The sequence below is a fragment of the Crocodylus porosus genome, unplaced genomic scaffold (assembly GCF_001723895.1).
Source record: "Crocodylus porosus isolate Cpor-Errol unplaced genomic scaffold, CroPor_comp1, whole genome shotgun sequence".
NCBI lineage: Eukaryota > Metazoa > Chordata > Crocodylia > Crocodylidae > Crocodylus > Crocodylus porosus.
Window position 1 is genome coordinate 25,230,999 of NW_017728921.1, and position 11,076 is coordinate 25,242,074.

The 11,076-nt window shown below is 48.9% G+C and overlaps 1 protein-coding gene across 1 annotated transcript in view; it reads left to right on the top strand.

The window, feature by feature from the left end:
* Window positions 1–1,305: 1,305 nt before the first annotated feature.
* The window catches only part of SDSL (serine dehydratase like), a 13,153-nt gene continuing 3,382 nt past the window's right edge, over window positions 1,306–11,076 (top strand). The window contains exons 1-6 of the mRNA XM_019539342.1: window positions 1,306–1,412; window positions 4,102–4,287; window positions 4,898–4,937; window positions 6,165–6,304; window positions 7,076–7,164; window positions 9,141–9,368. Of these exons, the coding sequence (XP_019394887.1) occupies window positions 4,120–4,287; window positions 4,898–4,937; window positions 6,165–6,304; window positions 7,076–7,164; window positions 9,141–9,368 (665 nt within the window). The 5' untranslated portion in view covers window positions 1,306–1,412; window positions 4,102–4,119. The remainder of the gene's footprint in view (window positions 1,413–4,101; window positions 4,288–4,897; window positions 4,938–6,164; window positions 6,305–7,075; window positions 7,165–9,140; window positions 9,369–11,076) is intronic.

An 11,076-nucleotide genomic window follows, 5' to 3' on the forward strand; every position in this document is an offset into this window, starting at 1 on the left:
CTGTAGTCTGCCCAGACCTACTTCATCAAGTTTAAACTAGCCAGCTTGAGTCCTGCTAGCCATGTAGCAGCAACAGCATGTGCTCAGCTTGGGCATAATGCCTATTCACCCAGCTTCTTGGATGGTTTTGTACCTGAGCCCAGTGCTGTCACAGCTACACTGCTAGCAGAATTCAAACCTGCCAGTGTAGAGCTCTCTAGGCTGCCTCTACGTGAGCTACTATAGCCATAGTGAGGGTAACATAAACATTTATGAAAGCACCCAAGTGACTTAGAAGCCAAAGTCTTGTTTCAAAAGTGACCAGGTCCTCTAAAGCAGGGTGGTCAAACTGTGGCTCATGTGGCATAGACAGCCTCTTGTGTGGCACATGGCAGACTGGGGTGGGGGACCGGTAGCACAGTGGCAGATAGGGCAGGGAACAGAAAGCAGCCCATCAAATCAGGCAGGGAGTATAGGGCAGAAAGCAGAGCTGCAGCCCGCCTGATTTGACAGGGTAAGGGAAACAGAGTAGAGTGGTATTCAGGAAGGGGTTGTGGCTAATTTGTGGTACTCCTGCCAAAAAGTTTGGCCCCCCCTGCTCTAGAGTCTTTAGGTGCCTAATGCCCATTGCTTTCAAAGAGGGCTAGGTCCTGTGGGAATGAGGTGCCTAAAAACCTAGGAGGATCTGGGGCCAGATGCTATTCCACCTATTCAGCATCTCAATGGATTTTGGTGACTAAATGCAATCCTATTCCACCTTGCTTGAGTCCCTGAAAATCCATGAATGCATCTGTTTTTGTAATTTCCCATCATTTGACTCTTCAGACTAAGACATGGAAAGCAGGAGGGAGGAGAGGGACTCCACAACCTTTTACATTAAGAGTTTTTCAGGCATTGAGCAGAGTGGAATAGGATCTCACTTAGATGTCTAAATCCACTTAGATTAGATGCCTAATCTAGATGCATCTAATCTTAGATGCCTAAGGGGTGGAATAAGAGAGTGCAGGGAGAAGAGGGAAATATTTTGTAATCACAGAGTCTTAGAAAATGAGGGTTAGAAAGGACCTCAGGAGATCATCTAGTCCAGCCCCCTGCTCCAAGCAGGACCATCCCCAACTAGATCCTCCCAATATTACAGATTTTACAGATATTACAATATTACGAGGTTACAGATTTTCTTGTAGTCTCATCCAGTCCTGGTTATTTGGGGTGCTGTTTGCAGTGGGTGGATCACTCTGTGCGCAGCAGTGGCCTCATTAATCTGACAATGTCTCTTTAACATCGCTCTCATTTTCTCATTAACTCTGCTTTCTGCCCTCCCATTCTTCAACTTTGTTCTGTTGTGCACTGGTCCGGATCACCGACTCCTTTCCATCTCTGTGTGCAGGGAAGTTGTCTCCTCGGGGTCTGGAGAAAGCTCAGCGTGAATCAAGGTAAATATTCCTGCTAGGAAGCTTGCAGGCAGAATAAAAACCCAGGGACAGTCACTGCTACTATGTAACCCTGCTGACAGCTGGGGACATAGCTGAAGAGGGCTTGGAGTGCTTGAAGTCCAGGAGCCAATCCCGTGCTTGCTTCCGGGGGTGTCTCCAGGCCACTTGTTTTGCTGCAGCCTGGTTCTTTCAGGGACTAATATTTTCAACCCTCCCTGAACCAAGATGGTCTCTCCTGCACATGAAAGAGACTGTCCTGTTTCCCTAGCAGCTGGAGTTGGAGAGAGATATAAGAGAAAGCTTTGCTTCGGAGAGTGGAGGAACACAGTATAAAGTGGGGGCAGGAGTCTTGGAGGCAGTAAATGAGAAATGAGTGATCTTTACTCTGTTTCTGCAGCCCTCAGGTGGCCAAGTCTTTGACGCCTGGTTAAAGCTTCTGATTTGGGGAACTCTGAATATCTAGAGACTGCATGGGTTGCAGCCTCTTTCTATTGCTGGGTGATGCTGTGTTCTCAGATCTGCCTTCTGGAGAATATGGAGAGCAGCTCAGGAAAAAGAATCCTTGGTTTGGGTAGAAAGGAAGTCCCAGAGGTGGAGGTGGGAGCTGGTGCCCTGTTTTCCAGTAAAAATGACATTCTGATTTATTTAAAAACCACCTTGATGCTCTGGTGAGAGCTTTGATCCGACAGGCAGGCAGATGGGCTTCCAGTTCTTCAGGAACACTGTAGGGGTTTGCCAAAGGGTCAAATCCCAGTTTGCCAATTCCCTTTCTGTTCCTCTGGTAGCATACAAATGTCTTAAGAGGCAGGCATGGCAATAGTTGGCATGGAACTGGCATGAGGGCTTTACAGTAACCCTATTTCCAGGCCATGGGATAGGAAGCACATTAGGGGCAAGTAGGGGATATGGCTGAAATGCACTGTATTACTGCTTGCTTCCACTGAGGCCCTGGAAAGTGCTGTATGTTAGAGCAGCTCAAAGTTTGCTCTAAATTACACCAGGAGCCCTTGAGTATATGGAGCACAAAGGTAGCTTAGGCTGTTCTCCTTGCATCATTTCCATTCCCAGCAGAGGAGCAGAGTAAATGAAAATCAGGCTGCCAGTGTCTAACATGGAGTAAGCTGGGCACAGCTGTGGCAAGAGGTGCTGCAAGATATGCCAGGAGGCATTGCAGAGGCTGTGTCCGTGCCTAGTATGGATACAATAAGTCCATCACCTGTCTCCAAGGTTTGCTCTGCATCCATGGCTGCTTTAGGATTCCCAGGTGACAGTACCTGCCAAGTGTATTCCTTATCGCCTGCACTGATCACAGAAGCTGAGTCCTTTCCTGCAGTTATAAGGGGCTGGGTCTTGTTCATTGTGCCTTTCACATCCCCTATTTATATTACTGCCATGGGGTGTCTGTGAGACAGCACATTCAGACCTCTGGAACAGCTAGTGCACTGTACAGTAGCCCTGCAACAGGCCCATGCTTTGTGAACTTCATTTTCAGCTGAGTCTGGGATAAAGATGTCTGGGAGAAGCCTAAGGATTTGGGTTTAATCATGAAAGCCTAAAGTAGTTGAGACCCCAGTGCTAAAGAGGCTTCCCTTTAGGATGCTGAGACACTTTAGCCTAGTGGAAATGCTCCAGCTATTACCCCCACCTGCAATACATGGAGGGGCCTGGCAGCTAGGCATACTTTCTGGAAGAGAAGCCTGGATGTGGGACTCATTTCCTTCCTGAGTTTGCTAGTGTCTGAATCTGAAGAGCCTTCAGGTCCACCTGTTTGTCTGACTTTCCCCTGGGGAGGAAGAGATCCCTGGGTGGGTGGACTGATTCGGAAGCCAGTGTTAGAAATAGTCTTCCATTGGTGGTGGTGGTATTTCCTCTTGAGTTTACAGGCAGAGCAACCAGTATGATGCCACGACTTGTGAAGCTTCTTGTTCATTGTAATGATCACCATTATTTTCTCCTTCCATCCAGTTTCCCGTTAGTATGTTTTTGATCTCTGTATAAAAGGGCCCAGATGCACCCCTCCATTAACGACATAAGCTTGCTTGATCTCTATAAGCAGCACTTCATAGCATGAGCTCCTCTCCCAAACCCAACCAGCAGCCATATCCCAACAATCTCTTGGCCCTTGGTGAGGCCCTGCCTGCTGGAACTTGCACTGAAGGAAAGGCAGATTAGAGTTGCCTTTTAGTGAAACTGAAAAGCAGAAGGAACCTGCACTGAACTACTCTGAGAATAAGGCAATGTCAAAAGCCCCAGCACAGCTGGACACAGAAGAAACCCCTTCTTTTATTCAGGGATGAAATTTTCTCAAGGGGATTTTGAACCATCCTGGCATGGAGTAACCTAGAGCAGAACAGCACAGCAATTTAGTCATTATCTCTAAGGTGCTAGCAATAAGCTTTGGACATGTAGAGAGATTTTAAGCCAGACTTTGCTCTTGCTCTCAGTTTGACTTCATGGCCAAGCCGAAAGAGCAAATTTGGGCCTGCTAGGTTTCCCTGTGCCCTTCTATGAGTTTGGTTCAGTGAAAGCTGTAGGCTGGATCCCTTCACCAATGCCAGTGCAAATTCAAGATAGCTCTATTAACTTCCAGTCAGGGGAGATCTATGCTGGTGTAACCTAGAGTAACATAGGACCTCTAGTCTTTCCTGCCTTCTCTCATTGCCTTGGCATATATCTTGTCCATCTGTAGGTGTCTGCTGTGGCACTGATGGCAATACCAGTGGAGAGAGATGGGAGAAAGTTCCATGTGGTTACTCCTGTGCTGCAGAGCCTGGCTCTGTCAAAGGCTGCAGGCACCAAGGTGTTCATGAAGATGGAGAACGTTCAACCATCAGGCTCCTTCAAGATACGAGGCATTGGCTACTTCTGTCAGGAGGTGAGCATCACATAGGGAAGAGTAAGTTCCAATATCCCTGTAGTGACATCTGCTTTCTGGCAGTCTTTGGTGGCATAAGTAGCATGCCATGAGTATGTAGAGCAGAAGTATACGTGTGTATTTGTGTGTGCTAAGTTGGGGGAGTAAAGTGTATGGTGGGGAGGAGGTGAGTTCATGCACACACAGTGAGTGTTGAATGAGCTTCTGTTTGCTTGTGAAATAGCATAGACTGCATCTGCAGGTGATGCAAAATTAATTTGCACCTATATGTCTGGTTGGAAAAATACTATAACATGTGCGTGGGGTGCAGCATAGATTTGTATGTGTTTGCAAAATGGAGTTGAGTGCATTAGTGTTTGCATAGCCCTGGAAAGTGCAGTTGTGTGTTTGTGTATGCATGTGTGAGGTGGAACAAGATGCTCTTGGGTATGTCTGGGGGTGCAGAGCCCATGTGTAGGTGGCATAAAAGTGTGACTGTGGAGTTGGAGGAAGTGAGGAACTGTCTGTGTAATACAATCTGTGCAACTTCCTTCTGACCTGTTTTTGGAACATAGCTGAAATGTGAGAGATGAGTAATGTGAATGCTAAACTCCCCTTTCTCTAATTTCAGGCTGCCAAGAAGGGCTGCAAACATTTTGTTTGTTCATCAGGTAAATGCAACTTAAGATATTCTTCTTTCTTGGGATGTGCAGCAAGGCATGGTCCTTCTCATCTGTCACCTGACTCCTGGGGGAGATGGCCCCAGAGCTCCTTGCTCACAGATGGAGATTTGTTCAAAATAGAGGGAGAAAAGTACCTCAGTGCCCACCCTTCCATGGCCTGCATATGGGCATCCCAGTGCAGGACGGAAGACACTCACATCTGGCCCTCAGAAAGTCACCCAGGCACAGGGAAGCTCTGTGTGATGATGCCGGGCTTCCTAGCTATATGGAGCACCTTGTATCTCATCTTAGATCCGTGACTTAGCATTTCTGGCCCTAGTAATAAACAGAGAGAACAGCAGGTTTGGGAATATGAGATATAGGTCCTGGATCAAGAAGGAGGGATCAGGCCTAAATGAGAGATACGGTGGCATGGAAAGCAGGAAGTTCACACTCACATCCCTATTAGCTGCACTGTTACTCAGCATAGGCTATTCTGGTGGTTCAGAGGGATTGGGTTGGATTGGTGTGTTCTTACCATACTCTCCTTAGTGTTACCTGGGTCATTACAACATCCAGAGACTAGAGAGAAAATAAATCCCCATGAGGAAAAGCTCCCTAGACAGCAAAGGGTAATTATATGTAGTGTGTCAACTTACAGATCCCGTGGCTCTAGCACCCCATTGACTTCAGGCCTTGCCCCCTCCATGTCCCTTCTCCCCCACCTCCTGGGGAGAAAGGGTGTCTGGTCATGTCTGTGCGGTGCATGCACTGAAGAGGAATAGGAGTCGCGTTTCCAGGCTGGCACATTAACATTGCCTTATTTGAACAGTCCAATCCCAGTTCTGTTTGAGGATCAATCCAGTGCCCTGGTGCCACTCACAGCTCCCTGATGCCTCTGGCTGCGGGGACTGTCTCCTCATGATCATTTCCATCCCCACATGGGGAAAAGCCAAGATGGATGCTGTGAGGTCTGTACCAAGGGGTCACAATGCCCCACGGTCATCAACCTGTGCTCTACAGCCTGCTTCATGGTAGAGGCAGGCCTGCGTCCCAGATCCAAATATCCCCCATCTAGGCATGTGCATGCTGAGACCTGGGACAATGTCCATTCCAGGGAATGTGACCAAGACCTATAGGTCCATGGATCTGATCTTTAGCCGCTCCTGTGGCCCTTGGTGGTCCCTTTATCTCCTCCCCTGGTGTTCGCCAACCCTTGCCTCCCTGTTTCTGCAGGGGGGAATGCTGGGCTTGCCACTGCCTATGCTGCCAAGAAGCTGGGGATCCCTGCCACCATTGTGGTTCCCAGTAGCACCTCAGAGGCTGTGTCGCAGAAGCTGAAAGAGCATGGGGCAGAGGTGGAAGTTTTTGGCAAGGTACTTGGGAACATGGGTTAAAAACCATGCTTAGCAAGCCCCAGCAGAATGGTAGTGGGTACAATAACAGCTGAAGAAGGCTGGGGCTGTGCACCTGTGCAATTCTTGGATATTGCCCTCTGGAAATGGACCATCCTAGGGGCCTGTCTCACCCTATGTTTCTACTTTTCCCAGCATTGGACTTACTCTAAAGTGGTACAGAGACAACATTGCATATAGTAATGCAACATGATGGGCCAAATCCCATCCTTGTTTGTCCCTGGCAACCTAATGCAAATCAGAAGAATAATGTGTCTTCAGGGATGGAAAGAGGAGCAGGATCTGGCCTGATGTATTAGTTCTGGTCCCTGTGATTTCACACATGCTCAAAACATCTTGGAACCTGATTCTCCTCCTTCCCTGGTTTTCTGTCGGCATAATGTGGTGAACCAGTATGACTCCTGACTGACTTCAGCATGAAGGCAGTGTAGGTTTGCATCTTATAGACTACCCAAATCAGAGCTGCTTCAGCATCACAGGGAATCTGGCCCTTTTGTTATAATGGAATCATCCCTGGCTGGTTTCTGCAGGAAGCAAGACAGGGTTCCCATGCCTAGCTGTCTCCAATGATCAGGGCCCAGCCATGCTAGATGCTGGTTGTAGGCATCACAGAAAGATAGACCTGGCCCTGTAGAGTTCCCAGTGTGGCTGCTAGGCTTCCCTGGGTGAGCGAGCAATGGCTGGTGAAGACAGCATATTCATAAAGTCTTCCCTGCTTCATTGTATCGGCAGGTCTGGGACGATGCCAACAACAGAGCTTTGGCACTAGCAGAGACAGAAGGCTGGAGCAACATCCACCCCTTTGACCATCCTTTGATCTGGTGAGAGAGGTCAGGCATATGTCCCTTCACCCCTGGGGTCTCACTGCCCTCCCTGCTCCCTGGGGCCATGTCTGAGGAATCACTCTGTTCTGGTCATCCCTGTTCCCTGTTTCCCTTGCAGGTTTCCCCTTCTCTTCCTTTCGAGCATTGTAATTCCCATGACTTGCTCTGGCTTGCTCATAGTTATTTCATCAGTGGCTCCCTTGAAGCCATAGGACCAAAACAGGGCCTTGTTCCTGATTGACCCCTGTGTGAGATCAGGATTAAGCCAGCCTCTAGCACAAAGGAGGGACTGGCAAGGTGAGGCAGAAAATACTGAGATGTTCCTGGGTTCACAAAGTCCCAGTGTCTGCCTGCAGGCCTGGCTCAGTGCCAGGCACTCTGGGGCAGTGGGTGCATCCAGGCCTGGGTTTGCCTACCCCAGCAGCTGCACATCAGCAGCCCAATTCCAGAGTGGGGAGCTCCTCATCATAACCAGATCTCAGCTATCTGCACTGTAGACAGCAGGTGTAGAGCGAGCGGGGGTTGGTATGGATCCCAAAGAATGGGGGTCTCTAGGCGGCTGACATGCTGGTCTCTGCCTTGTGCTCAGCAGCCACGGCTGGTCGTGTCTCTGCCTCGCTGTATCAGAACCTGAGCTGTGGGGAAACCTGTAGGGCCCAGTTCAGAAAGACATTTAAGCAGATGTCCAAGTATGAGCCTGAGCGTTTCTTTGGCTTAGTGTATGCCATGAGGGGGAAGGGACTCATTGGAACGAAATGTGTGTGTGTGCAGGGCTCTGCTGTCTTGGGGGTTATTTCAAACACCCATCTCTTGCCTTGGGATGATGAAGCCTCCTCTAGCCATAGGTGAGGCAGAAGTTCATCCAGGAATGAGACACTGGGCCTGTTGCTTCCTTCCAGTCACAACTTACATCCTCTCCTGTGGTCCTGCATGGTCTCTTCTCACATGGCTTCGCCACCCTCCTGTAGGATGGCAACATGAAGTCAGAGGCTGGGGTTTCTTCCATCTTGCTTTCTCTGGGGACACTGGGTAGGTCATTTCCTAACACTGATGCTGGGAGAAGGATGCCATCCACAAAAAAGATGGCAGGACTAGCAGGGCAGAGGTGGGCAGAAATGGCTCAGTGACATGTGAAAATTGGTAGATAAAGTGTAGACAAGCCAAGAAACCCTGCAGCTGCCTCCAAGGGATGGCCCTAAGCAGGAAACTGGGAGAGTGTGCTCCCCGTTGCTGGATCTTAGCTGGAGTTTTTCAGTTATTTTCTTCTTGTCAGAAAATGCCTATTAATCAAAATCAACCCTGTAGTGGACACATGTGCTTTCTGAAGACACTTGAATTGAGGAGTGAGAGAAGCCTCTGCCAGAACACCTGATAGCCCAAGGGTTGGTTTGCTGCTAGGGGATATGGGAGCCCTGGGTGCTAGTGCCTGCTCTGACTCAAGCAGAGTAAATGCTCAGTCCTGGATCTCCAGCACATCTGGCAAAAGCTTCAGTTGCTAGAATATAGATATAGCCTGTCTTGTATCCAGTTCATATTGAGTTTTTATACAGTGTGAAAGTGAAAAAGCTCTGACAGGAGAGATGGGGAGAGATGTGACCAGTTTCATTTTCAGTTTATTTTGGAACAAAAACAAATGCTAAAAACTTGACAGTTTTCAGAAAATAGAATTCTTGTCCCTTGTCCTCCACCCCCTGCTTGTCTCTGTCTCCATCCTTCCATCCACACATCCATGTTCCCAGCCCTCTGCTGACTTTGCTTGGCTCATGCTACTGAGTGACCTGATCAGCAGCATGTGCCTTGACCACCTTCCCTTTGCAAATGAAGCTAAAATAGCTTGAGACAGGGAGTCTCAATCCCTCCATGGACACATCTTCAGATTCTGGCCCTCAGCCAGCAAAGTGGGGAGGCTTGGTATGGAGGCTGTCCATGAGTTGGTTTCTCATGGTTGCTTAGGTGTCATCCTGTTCCCACAGGAAGGGACATGCTAGCCTTGTTAGGGAGCTGAAGGACTCTCTAGACACCAAGCCAGGGGCCATCGTCCTGTCGGTAGGAGGTGGAGGGCTGCTAGCTGGAGTGGTGGCCGGCCTGCAGGATGTGGGCTGGCTGGACGTGCCCATCATTGCAGTGGAAACCAGAGGAGCTGACAGCTTCAATGCAGCAGTCCGGGCTGGGCAGCTGGTCACCCTGCCGGATATCACCAGGTAGGTGAGCTGAGTTGGAATGGGACTGTTATGTACAACTGGTGGGCCCTGAATGGGGAAGGCAAGAGAAGGGGTTCTGAATGGGGCAGAGTCTAGAGGAAGACCCTCTACACCTCACTCTCTCCTGTCATGAGGTTTGACAGCTCTGGAGGCTGGATTCTTCTGTTTACTCCTCAAATAGGTGAGGGAGCTCATTCAATTTGGGCAGCACCTTCTGCTGATGGAGCACAGAACAAAAAAACAGGCACTCAATACATTACATCCCTCCCCCTTAGGTATGTAGTTCCATAAGTATTTGGGCTGGACAGTGACCCGTCTTGTGCGGCCCACTTCAGGGGTAACAGACATTTTACTGGCAACAACAATAGGCTCCTTCAGCTGTTCTAGAGTAGTTTCAACAACTGGAAGTGTTGATGAGTCTAAAACAGTAGATGATGGACTTGTCAGAACTGGTTTCACTGGCAGCGCAGCACCTTCTGGTATTGCAGAACTCACATTGTCTGAGACTCAATCTCGCATTTGGTCAATATGCCTGGGAAGTGTTTCTCCACCTGGAGTCCGGATCTCATATGATGCTGACCTGGTAGCACCAAGGACAGGTGCAGGCATCCACTGCATCCCAGTCGCATAGTTTTGGATGTACACAGGTTCATCTGGTTCAAAGGGTTTTTATATGTGAAAGATCTGGTTTCTAGGAGAACTGGATTTCTTGCCTTGTCTGGTATTTGGCTACCAGATCTGGGTAAAGCCGATCCAAACAAGTTTTTCGCTGATGGTTCACTAGCAGGTCTGCCGGACTGTGACATGTAGCAGTGCATGGAGTTACATGTTGATGTGGTAAGAAATTCACTAATTCTTGGTTCTGATCACCATCAACAATTTGCTTAAATGCACTTTTAGTAGTCTGGACCATCTGCTTGGCATGCCCATTTGATGACAGCTGGAAAGGTGCGGATGTGGTGTGACAGATAAGATTCCTCTCTGTAAACTTCTTAAATTCTTCAGAAGTGAATTGTGCAGTATTGTCAGACACAATGGTATCTGGAAGACCGTGAGGTGAGAACAGTTTCCCTAAAACACGTATTACAGTATGTGAAGTTACTGATGCAACAGAAAAAATTTCCAATCACTTTGAGAAAGGATCAACAACAATAAAGAATATCTGGCCTTGGAAAGGACCAACAAAATGTATGTGCAGATGAAACCATGGTTTCCTGGTTACTTCCCATGGATGAACTGGAACCTTAGCCCCCACAATGACCCTTCACCCAAATCCCTGACCCCCACCCACTTTCCCAGCCCCTCCATGGCTATCCTGCCCACCCCAGCTCCTGGCCCTTTAAAAAAAAACTCTGGACTCACCAGGTGTTGCCCGGTGTGGGGTGATGCCTGCTGCCCACCAACTGCCCTGCAGTGTGTGGGGCTCTATCATGAGCCCCCAGAAGACCTGAGGCTGCTGCAGGAGCTGGTGAGTGCAGGGTTTTTGCTTTTTTTTTTTCCTTAAAGGGCCAGAGCTGGGGCAGGCGGGGCAGCCATGGGGGGAGACTGGGAGAGTATGGGGATGGGTGGAGGGGGATCATAGATTTCATAGATTTCATAGACATTAGGGCTGGAAGGGACCTCGGGAGATCATCGAGTCCAGCCCCCTACCCAAAGGGCAGGAAGTCAGCTAGGGTCATAGGATCCCAGCAAGATAAGCATCCAATTT